Here is a 19467-nt window from a genome sequence, read left to right as displayed (position 1 = left end):
ATATATATATATATATAATTTTTTTTTGAAAAGCAGAAAATAGTCTTTGACAGTTGCTATAGAAAAAGTTTAATCTCAAGGCACTTGTCACATACATCAATACTGCAATCCTAAAATAAAAAAAATACAATAAAAAAATAAAAATAAAAAAAGGACACTTAAGCCACAATTCAGGGGTCTTGGACTTGCATTAATATTGTTCCTGTTAAAAAGACCCATAAGGCAAAAATCTTCAGAAACCAATACTAGAGGCAAAGAGTGGAGCACTAGCAGGGCATAGACATCTACACCACTTTGTCTGGACAAAGTGGAAACACTGCAGTTTATTGGACAAAGACAACAGTCCGCTCAAGAAAGATTAAAAAAAAAAAAAAATAATAAAAAAAAATAAAACTTCCTGCTCTCAAACTGAAAAGGGTTTGGACGCTGTTCTTAAATTATAAGCAAAAATTAAAAGAGAAAGAAAATGAAAAAAAAAAAAAAAAAACAGCTTGTAAACAAGTATACAATTTTTGCATAACAGATTTTACATGATAAAAACAAAACAAAATACAGATAAACCTTTGTCTCCTCCTTGACTTAAAGAGGACTTAAAGCAAACTTATAAAAATAGCAACTATCAAAGAACATTTCTTTTTTGTCTTTTTAGTTGTCACAAATAATTTATGTAGAAATACTACAGCAACAAATAGAAAAAAATAACTTTTTTACATAATAAAGAAATTAACAGAGTCCAGATTTTAGTCCGGAACTGTACGTCCAGATGAAAAAAAGGGCTTTTGGTGGATATTGCTAGGCAAGAAGCCAAAGACCCCTGGTAGTGGTGGAAAGACCAGTTTTGATAATTGGAGATGAATTCTGTCACTCCGCGTCTTATTCCTAGAATAGGCACAATGTCCTTTGTCTACAGCTCCGGCTTTTCTTTCCTTCAGTGGGGTGCATTCACATTTTTAACACAGGTGTTAACCTTTTTGTCATAGTCTGTCCGATGTGGTTTTTTTACAGGGGACTTTTTGGAGCAGTCTGCATCTCCTATGCTTATAGAAGTCTTTGAGTATTTTTGTGAGAGGCACTCATCCTCCCCTGTGTCCTCCTCTTTATCCACTACATCCTCCTTCATCGCCTCATCAGAGGCAGAAGTTCTGTTTTGGTTGTAGAGAAGGTTTTTGCATTCATACTGAATGTCTCTATAAGGCACCCCAATTGGGTTCCATATTGGGTTTAAAGGTTGACGTGTGTTGTTAGTTGCATCTTCGCAGCTTGCTCGCCTTCTCTCTCGCTCTTTTCTTCGCTTTCTCATCCACCAGACGCAAATGATTATGCACGTCACCCAAACAATTCCAAACACAACGCAAAGAACTGGGACAAGATAATCTACAATTAAAAGAAGAAGAAAAAAAAAATAAGTTAAGGACAGATGTAATTTAGAGGGTTTTATGTCAGCCAGGGCAGAGATTCAGTAAACTGGCATGCCCAACATATAGGGGGGTCTAAGTTCCAAAAAAAGTGAATATGTAAACCAAACAAAGGTGATCTGACCCTCCCCCCTCGTACACAGTCACATTCATTATATAGCCAAATGTTTGTGGACATCTAACCAGCACCCCTATGAGCTTTTTTGGACATCTCATCCCAGCACCATGAGCATTAAAATTAAAGCGGAGTTCCAGCCACAAAATCGACAGTTGATTTTGGGCCATCCGATTGCTTCTAGTCACCTGAAAAAGAAATGGATAATTAAGATTTATTTGTTTTACTTACCTTGTTATTGCAGAAAAATAAACTCACCTTTCTTCCACTTCCTCCCTCTGCGGCCGCGGCCCGCGTCGTCGCTTCCTCTTTGCATCGATTCCGGGAGCTGAACGTCATCGCTCCCAGGAATCAATGCGCCTGCACCGGCCCCCGCTCGTCACTTCCGGTGCGGCGCCTCATTCCCTGCTAAACAGCTTCTGGGCATGCCCAGAAGCTGTGGAGGGATGACGCGCGCGCACCGGAAGTGACGAGCGGGGCCGGTGCAGGGCATTCTGGGAGAAGAGGACGCAGAAGAGGAGGCGCTGGCTTCAGCTGCCCACATCCGAGATGGCAGCGCTGGAGAAGAAATTTTCAAGGTAAGTATTTCTTCTAAAAGGTAAGTGCGAACTGGGACAGATCAGAAGCTATCCATTGTGGAATGTACTATCCCTGACTGTCCTGGGGGTATTTTCATTGAAAATTTTTTTTTGTGGCCGGAACTCCGCTTTAAGTGGGCCACCAACTTTCTGGAGTGTGTCTGTAGGAGTCATGCCCATTCAGTTAAAAGCATTTGTGAGGTCAGGTACCGATAGATATTGGATGAGAAGACCTGGCTCGCAGCCAGCATTCAAGCTCATAGCAAAGGTGTTTAAATAGGGTAGAAGTCTCTGCAAGCTACTAGAGTTCCTCGATACCGATCTGGTCAAACCAGCCCTTTATCCATCTGTGGTGCCCACATACTTGTACTCATAAAAAGGGTACTTCAGATGTCCCAACACCTGACCTCTTCAAAGCTTTTAGGGTACTCAAGAGCACCTCAAGCCCCCATGTGTTTACTAGATGCTAAAATACCAGTTTTGGGTTAGAAGGCACAGAGTTGATGTTAAAGAAAAACATCTTAATTACAATTATCTATATCCTTAGCACACCACAAAGGAATTACATTTTGCTTTTAAAAAAATAAATTAATGCATAATATTAGAAAAGTACCAGTTGCCCATGTTATAGGCTTTTGGAACGTTTCAGCGAATAAAGCAGCAGTAATTCTATCAATTTTGTTTCTTTGACTCCTGGCCACCATTCTATTCAAGTGCAATATTATCTATGGACATAAGGTTACCACCAGATCTAGGAGGAACTAAAAACGCCGCCATGGTCTCTAGGTACCAGCAGTTTGCCAGATTCCATGGGCGGCCAATTTAAAGTGGCAGTAAACCCTCCTATCGTTTTCAGCCAAGGAAGCTGCCATCTTGGCCTCTGTTTAATCTTCTACTGCCATGATTCTGCACGTGCCCAGTTAGGACACCAGCCATTGGATGGATTGACAGTTTGGTTGAGAGCCCAGTCAGTCAATGTGACAGTTAGCATTTCTGGCATTCCAGGAATGTAATTTTTTAAACTAATAAATCGATGGGTTTACTTACGCTTTAAGGATAAACCATAAAGCTGAATATTTGGGTGATCTTTGCATGCTTATTCAGTCTGAAGAATTTTGCCCTACATATATGCATGTCACTTTAAATGATGCTGTTGCAGCCATGGACTGATTTGCCGACATCATCAGAATCAGTCCAAGAGAATGTCTGCTATGCTGATATCTACTCCCATAACAAAGTGTTGTAAGTAAATAAATGTTACATACCCGAACTTGAGCCGTCCACCACACCTGTTTCAACTTTTACTTCCACAATGGCCTGCATGACTGTACCGTTTTGCCTTTTGCTGATGGCATTGACGATTGTATTGACAGCGTCTTGAATAAGGCTCTTGTCTTGACTATCAGTTTGAGAGACAAATGCCTGCAAGAAAAAATAGAACAACTCTGTTATAGAAATGTTGATATGGAATCATACATTTTGTGACATACTGAATTTTTTATGACCCATTTTCATTCCATACACATTCATGCTTCCATGTTGGCCATTTTCTTCTCTTACACAATTAAGCATTTATGTTGGCTTTTTTTTTTTTTTTTTTTTTTTTTAAAGGAAAATAAAGGTGCAGAACCTATAGAAAAATTTGCCTTTTGTAAAGAGAATTCCAGTTCACTGCCATGGGTTACCCCAGTCTGCACTTAAAGTGGACCTGCACCCAGACTATGGAAAATATCTACATCAACTTTATTCTGATTTAAAAAAAGATGAACAACTTTTAACTATACAATAAACAAGGCACATTCTGGAGTATTACATTATACAATACTTTTGCAGAATACAAGGTAGAATACTGTTCTTGTACAAAGACAAAGCAGGTTTATAAAACCAATTGAACCCGAGATGTCATTAGTAGTTATGTCTCACAGTGTATGCATCCCTAGGTATGGTTTAAAAAGACATTCTGATAGCTCTTCCCTAGTACTTTATAATCAAAACTCACTCCAAGGGGAAAACAGAAGTTAAGTTCCCACTTTAATTTAATTTAATAGCCTATCCAGAATTAGGTCCAACGGAACCAAGCCATGGGTAGCTAGCCAGCATCCCCAGATCTTATTGAACCGGGTCGGGTTGCCTCTATGCTGATATATCAAGCGCTCATATTTCATAACTTAACCCCATGTTGGCTAACCACAACTCTAGTTGGAGAGGATTGAGAGATCCAATGTTGCAAGATCAGCTTTCGAGCTTGGAGCAGTGCTCTGGACACTGCCTCTGACATATGTTCATTACAACCTTATCCAGTATACCCAATAAGCAACGTTTAGGGTCAAGAGAGATGGTTACTTGAAAAGTATTGTTAATGGTGTTTACTATGCCAGTCCAAAAGCGGTGCAACCTTGGGCACCGCCAAAGGAGATGCATCAGGTCCCCCGTAGCCTCCATGCATCTCGTACACAATGGGTCTGGGCGGAGTCCAAGAGAAAATTTAAGTAGGGTATGATGACCCCGTAATATATATATATATATATATATATATATATATATATATATAGTTGGGACAGTCTTTGGGTTACATATAAAGAACAGCTGTGGACAGATTCCAGGGCCTCCGACCACTGATCCCAATCTATATCTCCACATCCTCCATCATCCATTTTTCCATAGCAGTGTTGGAATAATTCTCCAGGTAATCGCATAGCACCTGGAGATGAACCCTTTAGTGGATGTGGATTTCAGTATCACATTGAAAAGAGGAGTGGGAGATAACACCGACTGCTCTAAGGATGTTTGCGCTTTAACGGCATGCTGCAATTGAAGGTTAGGGGGAAGTACATTTTGTTTGACAATCCATATCTGGCTTGCATCTGGGCATAGGAATTAGGCTCCATAGCTGGCTTATCAGGCTTCAAAAGTAAAATACTAGCCCTGTTCACAGAAGGCAGTAACAGTTCATGGCCCTCATTGAATAGTTTCAACAGCTTAGGTAAAAGGATATCAGCGGGTTTTGTTTGAATACCTCAATTGGCAGCCCGACATCCCCAGGTGCTTTAGAGTTGGGAAAAAAAGCTGGTCGTCTCCCTGATCTCCTCTAACGTAAGAGGAGCATCCAGACTTGCTCTATGAGCGTCTGACAGGGTGGGTATATTGATAGACTGTAAATAACTTGATAGGGCCTCTGGGGTATAAGACCTTAGCATATAAATCCAAGTAGAATTTAACTAGTTCTGGCCTAACCGTTTCCGGGGAATTGGCATAGCCCCCTTTAGGAAGCTTTAGTTTACCAATCACTGGAGCCGCTGGGCATACATTAACTATTTTTGCAAGCAGACGACCAGTTTATTCCCCCTCTTCATAAAAGGGCACCTTGGAGAAAAATCTAAATTTTCTTAATAAGCAGTACATTTTAAAATGAGCCATTCCCGATCTGTGTGCAGTAATTTTTTCTTAATATACCCAAAGATCGCGACCAATCTAAAGTGCAGATTCAGTCAGTTTCTAACTGCTTCGAAATTTCTGCTGGCTGTTCGGAATAGAGGGTATGCTGACAGCCAAGATATTGCACTGTTTAGAAAGAAGCTGAGATTGTAGAGCTTCTGTGGCTAAAATTGAAGACAAGTTTTCCTCACAATGCTTGTAACTACAGAGGCAATTGGGCTTTTGCTTTAAAGTGCTTTTACTGCTTGTTTAGAATACGTATATACTTTAGTTGCAAGGTCTGGGCACAGTTTTACTTTAACTCCTGGATAAATGAACATTGAACGTTTACATACATTCGGCAAAACAGAATCCTTAACGTCCTCAGCTTTATTTTCGTGGTCACATGATAAACATACAGCAACGGTTCTGAGCCAGGGCCCCTTTACCGGGAAAGTGACAATGTGCAGTGAAAACCAACAAGTATTTAACCTGTTAAAAACGTGTTGGTTTTCACTGCCCACTGTCACTTGCTTGACGAAGGGGCCCTGCGTGGCTTCGAAAACATGGCTGTATGTTTATCACGTGACCACAAAAAAAAAAAAAAAAAAGCTTTGGACCCTTTCACGTAATCCTTGGTGTGCCGAGGACATTTTTTTCACTGATCATCCATGGTTGCCAGCCTATGGTCATTACAGCACCCAGCATTACTGAACAGCCAGTTTCTTGAATGCGTGCGTGGGGAATATTGCGTTTTAACTTCATAAAATGGCAGAGTCACCTATTAACCGAATAAAAGTATACTTACTACTGCAACTTCTACTGCTTTTTCTGTTGAATATGAGAAGTCACATAAGAGTATAAGCTGTTGGTCTTTCGATACGGTCCTAATGGATGGCAAATATCGAATCTCCGAGCAAATGGTTTCCACTGTGGTTCCCTTGAAAGATAGAAGTTGTCATTAACACCACATTTTTACACCAACAACCATCTTTCATCTTATAAAGATTTTCTTTACCCTGTATATGAGCTTATATTTAAGCTAATTTCTAAGCAAACAGACTAATAAAGTAATGGAAAACAAATTAAGACTTTTACCTGCCAAAGGATTAGTATTTTTATCTTCCCAGTTTAAGAAAGGCTGCCGCACAGGACAGTCCGGTCTGGCAGGGCATTAAATCTGATTTTGCTCTGCTACAGTTAATGCTTAACATCGGGAAACCTTAAAATTGTCCCTTGCAGTGGGGGCTGTGACCTGTTTAGGTCTAGGGAACACAGGAGAGAAGATTTACTTAACCAAATCCTCCGCATTGCTAGACCGCTACCTGCATGGTCTACTGGTCTAAGGTCCTGAGGTCATTAAGACCAATTCAGGGTCTACTGCCCTGCACATGACGACAAAGGACAATCCACTTCTGAAGGGCCATCTGCCAGGAAGGAGGAGGATCAGGTGAGTAAAATTGCCTCTGCTCTCCCGTAGAAAAAAAAAAAAACTAGCAGTTAACCCCTGTAAGGTGGGCTCATCCCCACAGAAATGGATAATTTTAAAAGTTTCCTGGAGTTTTTTTGTTACATTCACTGGTCTTTTACCTCCCCCCCCCCCCAATCTGTGGCTGAAACAAGAAAGGAGTGGTGCCCCTCCTGCTACCAGCAAGCAATCTGCCATACAGGGAATGCAAGAGGTTCATACCAAGTCAAATTCCTGTACTTACACTGCTAGCATTTGAAATTACTGTTTATGATGCAATGTTGAGTACAGAGCTGCATTAATATGCGCCAATAAATAGTTGGGTAGTTATAGGGGCATGTAATCACGTGGTTAGTGTGTCAAGTTTATTGCAATTGTTTTGTGTACTTTGTAATGCAACTGATGCATCCAGGTCTGTATGAAACTTATAATCTAATATTTCAGTTGCAGCCATGATCCTGGTGTAACCACTTGCTATCCAGGATGTATACAGTATACATATACGTACACTGGGGGGGGGGGAAGTGGTTAAAAAAAAAAAAAAAGTTAATGAGACATTCACAGACAATGTATTGCAGAAATCTCTAAGCTTAAAACTGATATTAAAAGACAGATGTTTTTGAAATAACAAACATGTCAGTTATCTACTCTGCAGTATTTTTGCACAGAGCACCCCTGATCCTCCTGGCCCCTGCCTCCTACCCCCATATAGCAAGCAGCTTTCTATTGGGGCTCCCAAGACGGTGCTCTGTATCTATTCACACACAAAGCATGGCTCGGCCCCTACTCTCTCCTCATTGACAGTAGGTCATTGGCTCCCGCTGCTGTCTCAGCCAATGATGAGGAAGAGACCCGGGAGAGTCGCTGCACTCGTACACATCACTGGATGAAAATAGGGCTCAAGTATGGGGGGGGGGGGGGGGGTGGTCTGCTGCACACAGGTTTTTATCTTCATACATGGAATGAATTAAAGGTTAAAATATTGAGCCTTTACAAGCACTTTAAGATCATGGGTCTGTGCTATGGCTTGTGTTCAATTATGGCCACTAAATATTAGGGTTTATTTTATATTAAAGTGATTCCAAAGCCTTAAGGGTTTTTACCTTTATGCATTCTAAAAGCCACCTGTGCTGCAGCTGCTCCCCCAGACCCCCCTTTTTCATCCCTGAGCTTGATCCGATCCAGCAATGTGCACAAGCGCAGTGGCTCCCGCTGCGGTCAATCAAATCCAGTGACATGGGTGCAGGGGGCGGGGACAAGTCCTGCTGTGTCAATAGACACTGCAGCGGGACTCAGGAGCGAGCCGCACGGGTGTACTCAGGGAAAGCGGCTTCTCGTGGTGGCATGCAATGAAGAGGGGCCTGGAGCGCCTGCAGGGGGGTAAATCATTGCACAGAGCAGGTAAGTATAGGCATGTTTGTTATTTTTATTTAAAATAAAAAAGGAGGTTTACAACCACTTTAATTATTCTATGCCGCAGAGTTAAAGTGTAACTGGTAACTATTAGCCATGGTGACCAAGCAAACATGTACACTTTAGCAGATGAGTGTGTTGACCATTCAGGATACTTGACTGGTAGCTAGATCTTTTCTGCAGCACTGCGCTATTGAATTAACCTAGGGTAAAGCTTTAAACATAAACCAGGTTAACCGATAAAAAAAAAAAAAAAAAAAAATGTAGAGGGCTAAATTTTAAATTTTCACCTGTGGAATTTTCTCATTACTGAAGATTAAGGTTATCCGGGCACAGTTGTTGTCCAGGTAGCCAGTGTTGGGCAAGCATTTGATGGTGTGAGGCCTGTCAGGGGCGCTGCATTCTCCCCATTCTCTGCATGGTGGCTGGAAGCATTTTGCTGAGGAGACCTTCGGTTCACATTCCTGATCCTGGGGACACTGGATCTTATCATGACGTTTTTCCAGCAAACAGGGCTTACGTCCACACCAAGTCTGAAGGCAGAAAAGATTGTACATTAACCTTTTATCTGCATTGAACTAATATACATATAAACTACATTCACACTGTGAAATTATATTACAAAGTATGTTTTTTGGCGTGATACAGCTTGCAACTTGGAGAACTTGCTGCAACTAGGTTTCCTGAAGAATCCCAATATTCAGCCTTAAAGTGTAACAATGGCAAAAGAAAACAAAAATGCAGTACATGCACATTCTTCCAGGTTTATCACTTTGTAGGTTCTGCAAGTACAGAAAGCTACCTGTATAAAGGAGAGAGTTGTTCTTTAGTCCAACAACTCGAAAAACTCCTTGAGATAGAAAGGTGTGCATAGGCCGGATTTGGAACCAACCTGCTTTTTGTTTGTACTTCTCAAACAGAAATACAAAAATTCTATCAAATACTTAATATACCAAAAAGGAACCAAATAAGAGAAGCCCATTGCTAGGGTTGTAACTGTGCTGTTGAGGTAATCAACAAAAACTTGGATTTTGCCCCCATATTTGGCTTTAATTTTCAGTGCAAGTAATCAGCTAAGACAGGGGTCAAACTTGACCCAAGGCCTGATGTTTTGATCCCATTACAGTGAACTGTTCACACTCTTAAGCCTCGTACACACGCGTCAAAATTCGGCCGGGAATTTTCGTCCGACGACCGATCTGCCGATTTTCGACTTGTTAGTATGATGCTTCAGACAACCGACTCCGACTTTTCGGCCGAAAAAATTCTGGTGTGCAGGCTATAAAATTTTTGTCCTCCGTCAAAACACGTCCGATTTTCGTGCAGTCAGTACAGATTTCGATGGGGAAAAATCTTAGAGCAAGACTGGGCATGCTCAAAAAAGAAAGAACACAAAGAAAGCAAACCAACACATGACATCACTTCTGAAGTAGAATTTTGTCGTGCGGGAAAATTCGTGTGCAGTCTAGGCACATTCCAACCAATAGACACCACTCTGGACAAAAGGACGACCGGCCGGTGGAAATTTGTTGCGTGTGTACTAGGCTTTAAGTGTATTTCCATTTTTTAAGTCAAATATGAGAAGTTTTTTTTTTTGCGTTCCCATTCAAACAGCATACCGAAAATTAGAATATACATTTTTTACCTTTTAGAGGTTTCCAAAGAGAAGGCCTCGCGGCAGATTTGTTGGCAATATCTTATCTGGTTTCTGTTCCAGCACAGACTGGGGACTGACTGCACTCTCTAACATACAATGCAGTAGAGGCCAGCTTTTACATTTTTAACCCTATTTTAGTAGTGTTTACAATCTAGTTTAAAGATGAACTCCAGGAATTCAGCTACTTTGTAAAAACTGCAGGCATACCATGAGTTAAAGGATAAGTTCACCATTCTTAATATGTTACACCCATATTTAGGGTGTAACATGTTAATGCTGCAGCTACCCTCAGTTTGGCTGAATAAAACTGGTTAAGCGTCCCGTTCCATACCTTGGTACACTCAATCGCCCCATCCAGACAGTGACAGATATTGCATTCCTCATCCCATTTGCTTCCGTGGGGGTACTGCGTTCCCTTCAGCCAACAAGATCTTCCAGATACAATCACTAAAAAAGCAGCATGAAAAGCATGTCAGACAACAGGACGGTTCAGATCTGCTGCCAAACTGTCCATATAAATGCTTACAGAAGTCCCCAGCACTTAAGCTGGATATGGCAAGCTAATTACCTTCCTGGCAGCGCAGCCCAGCTCGCCCAGAAGGGCAGGTGCACTTGTAACCGTTTATTTCATCTATACAAGTGGCACCATAGGCACAAGGGGAAGACTGGCATTCATCGATGTCTACAATAGATAAAAACAACAATAATGTGAACCATGCTTGGCAGAGCTCAGTTGTCAACACAATACACCGTGATCAAACATGGCAGTGTCAGCTCCATTTATAGTACAAAGTGTGCGATACGCAGCAATGGCCTTTTTCAAGTGCCACACAGCTGCTTAGACTGGGCTATTTGATCTCCTCTGCCGTTTGTCTATAAAGTACACAAGACACAAATAAGTATTTTTACCTCTAAAATAGGAACGGTGTACAAGAAAAGGACATAACTACAGCTGTAACTTTAAAAACACAGAAAAAAAAAAGTATGCCAACGTGAATCTACATAATACACCAATTGGGCAGTTTGTTGCCTAAAATGATTGTAAAAGGAAACAAAAAACAAACACATGTAATACTCTGGTTTTGCACAGAGTAGCCCTGATCCTCTTTTTCTCTGAGTCCCGCGCAAGCGCTCTGAGCCCCTCCCACTTGCAGAGTGCCCCCATAGCAGAAACCAGTGTGTGCTCACTCCCGAGCTGGCTGCGTCCATAAAACATAGATAGCGTGCTCAACCCTGCCTCTCGCTCCCCCCTCGCTGGCAGTGATCGACAGCAGTGGTAGCCAATGGTTCCTGCACCTCAGCCAATCACTAGGGAGAGACCTGGGAGAGCCTTGGGTCTCATTCACATATCTGGATTAAGATCGGGCTTAGGCAAGTATTGGGAGGGGGGGCTAAGGGGGGAGCTGCACACTGAAGGTATTTCACCTTTAGCCTTTAGGACCACTTGAATACCTCCCCTGCTCTTCTTTCTTCAAAATTAAGCTAAGTCCGGAAATAATGACATTGTGAAAACTTAGCTCTGGTTTCCTACAGCAGCCAGCCACATGAAAAAAATTGGCAGGTGTGGTAAACTCAACAGCTTCAGGGAATGGATATTTAACCAGATTGGCAAATCAATAGCAGTTTCTAAATTCTTTTCTATTTTCCAGCTGATATTATGTGACGAATTTCATGGCATATACTGTACAGTCAAGTAAGCTACTGTGAATTGGTTCCCTTAATATCACTAGCTCAACAAATGGTGTACACACCATGGACAAATACCACAATAATTTATAACTCTCACGCAGATCGCAAGATACATAAATTACAGCTACCATTATCTAAAGTCAGCAAGAAAAAAGAAAAGCAAATATCCTCAATAGGGAAGCACTGATACCAATTTAAGAGAGGTTCCCGATATGTACCCCCACCCCCAAGTACTCGCCGATATCCATTACCGATACCCATTTGTAGTGTAATGTGACTTTTTTTAGACTAATGAAAAATTATTACGTAGATTAGTATGGGGGTGAGGGGTACAGGAAGAGCTGAGGGCTCCCACACAGGGTCACAGAAAGAGTAGAGGGCAGAGGACAAAGTTGGAGGAAACCCTGGACAGCCTGAAACAGTCAAGGGGGACTGTTGATCAGAGTCCTCTGTACTGATCAGTGCTGGGGGAGCCGGGCAGGGAGGGAGCAGGTGGTACTCACAATTTGGGTAGCAGCGGAGCCTAGCCTTTTCCTGAAGGTCATCCGCATTGGCTGGGGGGTGAGCTAGCACAGAGAGGGAGGGACCCGGGGACTAGGATGCATGGGAGGGACTTGGGGACAAAGACACAGCCAGTGCCCTACCCCCACTCACTTCCGATCTGCTGCTCCATAGCAGTCACTGAGAGCCGAGCAGGGCACCCACCACTGGGTTCCGTCGTACACTGCGCTGACCGGGAGCTATCACCGCTATCCCCAACTCCTACCGCCATCCACTGAACTACCCCAGTGCCAGCCCCACTCCTCCATTCATCCTATGGTCAGTCCGGACCTGCTTGAAGGTATCGGTTTTACTCGTACAAATGATTAGAATCGGCACCGGTGTCGATGCAACACTAATCAATCCTCAATTTTACACAGAAGATTGCTCAAGAAAATAAAACAAAAAAAAAATCCCCCAAAAAACAAAAAAAAATGTACTTACTAATCCTGCAATCAGGTCCTGCAAATCCTGGGGCACATTCACAGCGAAACCAGTTCACACCATCAACACAAATTCCACCATTGTAGCTGTAGAGAGACAAAATACGCAATTTATATTTCACTATACATTAATAAAATCCAGCTTGTAACACAAGTAGCAACATATATAGACTCTACTAATTAAAATTCACTCTTCAATAAACTGGAATTTTAGATCAACAGCAGATGCTCCAGACCCGTATAATATATCAGATTCAATATCACTGATCAAAGTGTCCACAGACACAAGACTAGGTGCAATCAATCCAGCTGGCTATGGCTGCAGAAAGCAATAATTATCACTTCGTATACACTTTCCCAACCCCAACAGACATCTCCAGGTTGATCATTCCCAGGGGCAAGGTGATGGGCTGGAATGCATTTCTCCCAAGTAAACTGCTGTTGACTCATGTAAGTGCTACTCCGCCCTGCCAAATATGCACATTTTTAAGATCCAAATCCAGCCAAAATTAAAAATAACATGCAGCTGTTCCATGGTAGACAATCAGACCAATATAAACGGGGATTAATACTAGTGCAAGTCAGGAATCTAGCCCCTAATTGTTTAGGCAAGTGCCTGGTATTAATATTCCAGAATTCACTTATACAACAGCCCCAAGTATCAGTATGTAAAAATCGAAGCATCACCCATAGACAAGACAAAGTTCCCTTCTATACATGAAATTGTAGAAATGATTGATCAGTACAATCTAATGATATATTTATCCAATGCAAATTATACTCACCATGGGTAGGGATTGCAATCATTGGTATCTATGGAAAAAAAAAAAGCAATAGTAAAACATTCAGCACACAAAACAAACATCTATGATGCATTAGACTGGGAGCGATCTACTTGATTTGATCTATGAACCATGTTACATCTTCTGTCCTAAAATACAGTAGACAAATTGTATTTCAATTTTGTAAGAAAGCTAGATGAATGAATTCAGCTCTAGTCTTTCACATCTCTCCGACTCTGGCATTAAGGTTTATTTTATTTAATAGTGCCCTCAGATTTATCAGTAGCTTCCTGAGTAAAGCAATTTGAACGCCTATAACTAGTGCTTCTCATACAAGTTATCCTCAACTGCATAAAAAGGTTCATTTTAAGATTTTACTCCACCCAAAGTCTTTAGTTGAGCCTTTGTTTATTGGTGGACTGGATAACCACCGATTTCTCAGACCCCCAACAGAAAGATTTTATTGCGGTAGATTGCACTCCACCCCAATCTCACATGGCCATAATAAAAAGGATCTTGGGGGGATTGGACCTTCCAATCATTTTTTGCTCTGCAGCATTACAAAGAAATCTAATGGACAGGGACACTATCTGATTAAGTGCTTTCAGCAGATGTTGAACTGTAGATTCAGGTGAAATCGCACCTGCATACCAAACAAATACAAAGTCAGAATGTACGAGGGGTCTTCAAAAAGTTTTCAAACTTGTGTATTTTATATATATATATATATATATAAATATAAAATACACAAGTTTGAAAACTTTTTGAAGTTTCTCAAGTTAAAAAAAAAAAGTGCAGACATTTGAGGAACCCTCGTAATTCCTCTGTATAAAGATTAGATTTCCCAGGCAGAGGAGGGTATTGAGAGGCAGACTTCTTTGCGAAATACACTTGCTACGCTTAGGCATAGTGTGACATGCTCCCTTTAAAATCAGCAGTAAAGAACAAGCCGAGTGAAATCACCGAACGCTAGAAAAAAGGTGAAAATCAGGCCACATCTCAAGCTGTATATAAATGCTTGTGTATCATCTGTCTTCCTTCGCTCCTCTGAATACATAAACACAAGCTTCTTTTTCATAGCCTCCAGCAATCTCCCATCCCAAATGAGTCAAATATGTTGGCAAATAAATGAAAAGGATAAAACATGTTAAGAGACACACCTATATCCTAAAGGAACAAAAAAAAGCACAGGCTTACTCTGCGTGCAGGTACGTCCCTCCCATCCTTCTTTACACATACAAGAGAAGGAATCTCCATTGCCCACGCAAGTACCGCCATTTGCACAGGGGTTGGGAAGGCAGCTGCTGTTCTTGGCTGTACAGGAAAAAAAACATTAAAATGATTTTAAAATTTTAGTCCTCTGCCAGTTCGGATGTGTTTTACAGCACTGACATTCCACACCACTTTATAATGAGGCCATCAGATTTGTTCAGTCTTTTGCAGGCAGAGACCAAAATTGATGTCTCCATGTTCTCTGTACTCACGCACAGGCTTATCAGAAAGGAAGTCAATATATGGAAAGATGAAGTACTAAAAAAGCCTAAAAAAATATGGGCAAAACAAGCTTTTTGTAGATTGAGTGTCCCCAAGAGCAGGAGAGCCATACTCCACCAGCAGTACAGTTCTCCATAAAGGACTGCAGTGTGCATGAGCAAGATAAAAAGGACCTGGTGAGCCCACTTACAGAATAAAGGCTTTTCAGCTCTGGGCAGGACTGCACATTGAAAGTCGCAAGAAGGAGGATATGGGTAAGTAATGGACCAGGTAGGCTGAACTCTGTGGGGTGTGGTGGAAATCAAGGTAAAAAACTGGCGCAAAGGGAGGAGAAAATAAGAAACCTAACAGATTCCACAATCGGGACCAAGATGACAGGAAATAAATAAATATATAGGACACAAAATTGTGGGACACAAAGTATAAGACACAAATTGACAGTCCATAGACTGTGGTCCATATATTCGGACCATAAGTGGTCTATATGAGAAATCCCAAAAAGCACTCCGTAGGCTGCGCTGACGACAAGTAGAAGTGACTTGGGGGCAAACTGTAGGAGAAACACAGGCGCCACTCTAAGTGCAGTATAAGGATTTATTCATATCAAACCATATAAAAAAGGTACTCACAATAGGAAATGCAAATAGGCATGGGAAAATCCATGGGGGTGTAAAAAGCCCATCATTCCGGTGAAATGTTCAGGATGGTTCGAGCGGTCACAATCTTCAGGACGTAGCTCGGTGAAAAACGACACTTCCTGGTTATTGGGGACACACTCAGAGCTCTCCCGCCGTCACTTCCGGGTATGATGTAATGGCGCAGGCTTTTTACACCCCCATGGTTTTTCCCATGCCTATTTGCATTTCCCTTTGCGAGTACCTTTTTATATGGTTTGATATGAATAAATCCTTCTACTGCACTTAGAGTGGCGTCTGTGTTTCTCCTACTGTGGGGTGGGGTGGAAAGCCTTAAAGGGCAACTTGTACCTAAAATTTAGGTTGTCCTCCAAAGCAGCCCATCGCGGAGTGATTTTTTTTGGTTGAACAAAAAAATAAAATGACTTGGTTCCCTCAGCAACACACTAGATGTGGGTCGGGGAATCCTCTACGCCAAGCTGTTGTATTCGGACAGTGGGGAGAGAGAGCATAGGGAAGGGTTAACACCCATGTAACATTTGCTTTGCCGTCTACCATGTTCAGAAGATTTCATCTCACTTTCTGTCCCTATGACAAATGGATTTTAGAAATTTTGGGTTGTTGTGGAAACAGGGATTAGTGATAAAGCTTCAGTGGAGACACCTTTTTCCCATGAGAACTCTTTACAGGAGTAAATTTCCCTTCCTAGGGGTAGATTTCTCCTCACTTCCTGTTGTTTCCCCACCGTTTGTAACTAGGAGTCGTTTGTAAGTCGGATGTTTGTAACCCGGGGACCACCTGTATATTGTTTTATTAAACCTAAAAGAAAAATGTACAAGAAACTATTTGTATAATGTGTAGCCAGCTTAAGACGTAGCCAATTGATGGCGTTTCTTCTATCACTGAAAGAGGTCTCCTGTAGTGACCACACCACCACCTACCACCATCCCCCACAGCAAACGTATACTATGTATTAGCAATACCAAAAGTTTCACGTCAAGGGACAGCATCTGGAAATCACAATGATTCTTCTCACCAATATTACAAGTTGCTCCTTCCCATCCTGAAGTGCACAGGCAGTGAAAGGTGTCTCCAGTATCGTAGCATGTACCCCCGTTACTGCAAGTATTTGAATCGCACTGATATTCACCTGTGAAAAAAGTACATAAAAGAGTCCATGACTGATATCTAAAAAAATGTGTAAAGCTCTACACTACATTTCTGGCAAGTATTTTTGAACTTGCTATAAAAGTTTTCTAGCCTCTAAACAGAAAACCAATGCGGCCACTACATCTGAGGACTGGTAAACTGCATTATATTACATTTGTTTTTAGATTTACTGTATTTGCTGGCGTATAAGACTACATTTGAACCTCAAAAAAATCCCCCAAAAATGGGGGGTCGTCTTATATGCCGAGTATAATATCTCCAAGGTAACCTAAGTATAAGTATTACCGGTAGATGAAGATTAGGGGGGTCGTCTTATACGCCCAGTCGTCTTATACGCCGGAAAATACGGTAAATACACTTTAAAGAAGGCTCCTATTGAAAAAGTTACACTACCAATATCAAATTTATTAAATATTGTAGTCCTATTAAAAGATAAAAAGAATTCCACTTACGCGAGTGACACGTTTTGCCCTTCCATCCATTCTCACACTGGCAAACAAAATCATTGACCAGGTCAATGCACCGACCACCATTCTGACATGGATTTGGGTTACAGTCATTGTAATCTAGCCAAAAATGGAAACATTATAAAATAGCTGCAAAAAGACTCAAGAAAACTTTAAACACACACACACACAAACAGCTGAAAACAAAAGCACGAAAGTTACATCTTAAACTAGCAAACACACTGATCATATAAAAAAAATGTAAAACTTACTTATGTCACAGAACTCTCCACCCCAACCGTTTGGACAAAAACACTTAAACGAGTCAATTTCATCAGTACAAGTGCCGCCGTTCTTGCAGGGGTTCCCAAGACAGTCATTTATGTCTAAAATAGAGGGTGAAATATTTAAGAAACCCAACATCCAAATTACTTCCAAAAAAAATATTAAAAGCTTAGTCCATCCAAAAGTGATATTTCTATTTTCAGTAGATGCTTGCGCTCAATCACTGGACAATTTCTCACACATGGTGACGATTGGTGAGACCCAAATTCTTTGTTTTAAATACACTGGGGAAGAACCCCTGTTTATTATATATATATATATATATTTTTTTTTAATTTATTTATTTATTTTTCTATCCCGGACTATTTTTGATCTGTTACCAGTGTCCCTGGGATATAATGAATATATATAGAATTACAAAAAAAAAAAATGAGAAACAGAAAATCTTTTGGTGGTCCCTGTAAGATAAGGTCTATGAATATCTCCCTATAGGAATACCTATTCCAGTGACAACTGTGTAAGAGGGAATTTCCTCAAAATTTGGAGAAGTGCCCTTTCACAAGTTATGTCTCTGGAACCGGAAAAAAAAAGGGGAAACCTTCCCAAAAGGGACACCAACCGCATAAAACTGGGGTTCAGCTTTAGATATACTTTACTTCCTGGCCATCTGTTATGGCCATTATAGGGTTTCCCACTCTACCTGGTGGCTTTTTAGATTTACTTCGGATTATGAAGAATTCAGTAGATGCTGTAAACCCAAAAAAGGTGGACAGAATCCACAAACCTCCTATGTAGACAGGAACAGAGTGAGGAATTCAGTCAAGGTCTGAATTCCTCACTCAAAGGTTTGACTAAAGCCTCGTACACACGCAACGATTATCGGCCGACCGATCGGCTGTCTTTTGTCCAGTGTTGTTGTGTTGGTTGAAATGTGCTCTAGACTGCACACAAATTTTCTCGGCCAACAACAACCAACTTTAGAAGTGATGTCATGTGCTGGTTTACTTTCCGTGTGTTTTTTTCTTCTCTGAGCATGCCCAGTCTTGCTCATCTGATTTTTGTCTGGCGAAATCTGTACTGACTGACGGAAAATCGGCCGTTCTGTTGACGGGCAACAAAAATTTTATAGCATGCACACCAGATTTTGTTCGGCCGAAAAGTCGCTGTCGGTTGTCGGAAGCATCATACTAACAAGCCGAAAATCGGCCGGACGTTGGCCGAAAATTCACGGCCAACAATTGTTGCGTGTGTACGAGGCTTCACTTCAAAATTGACAGAACCCCTTTAAAACCTTTGTAGAACTATCCTCAAATACTTCCATTAAGAAGTTTTAACTTGTGCACTTGATTCAGCTAATCAACATTTTCTGTCTCTAAAAACATGCGTCAAAAAAAAAAAAGAGGAAAAGTCAGAAAGCCTGCCAAAGATTCCCAATCTACAGTAGCTTAAGGATACATTGAGACAAAATGGTTTAATACATGCAAGTAAGCACAATATTGGCTTTACTGCTACCAGAATTGGCAGCGCCATTATCTAGGGTCTGAAGGTACAGCACTAAGTCCAACCAATGGCTCTCCTTCAAATGTGCAGGTGAAAGAGGACACTGGATGCTTCTAAATGCTCTCTAGCCCCCCCCCCCAGTAGTTAACCATTACATTCCCATTTGTCACATATGCTCACATTATTGCAAATTTCAGTGCTTTTACAGATTTTGGTTTCTTTGAAATGTAGCAATATACACAAATCATCATAAGACAACACTTTACAGAATGCACATACAACAAAAAAGTCCACAAATAAGACTTACTCTCATGGCAATAGGCCCCAGTGAAGCCTCGGTTGCAAGAACAGGTGAAATTCCCTCCAGGCAGACTAATGCAGCGTCCGTGAGGCCCGCAGACATTGGAAGAGATGTAACGGATA

At 41.3% G+C, this 19467-nt stretch overlaps 1 protein-coding gene across 1 annotated transcript in view; it reads right to left on the bottom strand.

Annotated features, from left to right (window-relative positions):
• Positions 1-485: 485 nt before the first annotated feature.
• Positions 486-19467, bottom strand: part of JAG2 (jagged canonical Notch ligand 2) — a gene marked incomplete at its 5' end in the record, with an annotated part of 141906 nt that continues 122924 nt past the window's right edge. Inside the window, 13 exons of the mRNA XM_082275851.1 lie at positions 486-1374; positions 3374-3530; positions 6331-6462; positions 8694-8936; positions 10392-10507; positions 10629-10742; positions 12734-12819; positions 13518-13545; positions 14712-14828; positions 16680-16793; positions 17266-17379; positions 17532-17645; positions 19352-19465. Coding sequence (XP_082131977.1) covers positions 929-1374; positions 3374-3530; positions 6331-6462; positions 8694-8936; positions 10392-10507; positions 10629-10742; positions 12734-12819; positions 13518-13545; positions 14712-14828; positions 16680-16793; positions 17266-17379; positions 17532-17645; positions 19352-19465 — 1895 coding nt within the window. The 3' untranslated portion in view covers positions 486-928. The remainder of the gene's footprint in view (positions 1375-3373; positions 3531-6330; positions 6463-8693; positions 8937-10391; positions 10508-10628; positions 10743-12733; positions 12820-13517; positions 13546-14711; positions 14829-16679; positions 16794-17265; positions 17380-17531; positions 17646-19351; positions 19466-19467) is intronic.

The sequence above is a fragment of the Pelophylax lessonae genome, assembly GCF_965119305.1.
Source record: "Pelophylax lessonae genome assembly, chromosome: 13".
Taxonomy (NCBI): Eukaryota; Metazoa; Chordata; class Amphibia; order Anura; family Ranidae; genus Pelophylax; species Pelophylax lessonae.
Note: the sequence above shows the minus strand (reverse complement) of the source record. Positions and strands in the feature narration are given on the sequence as shown.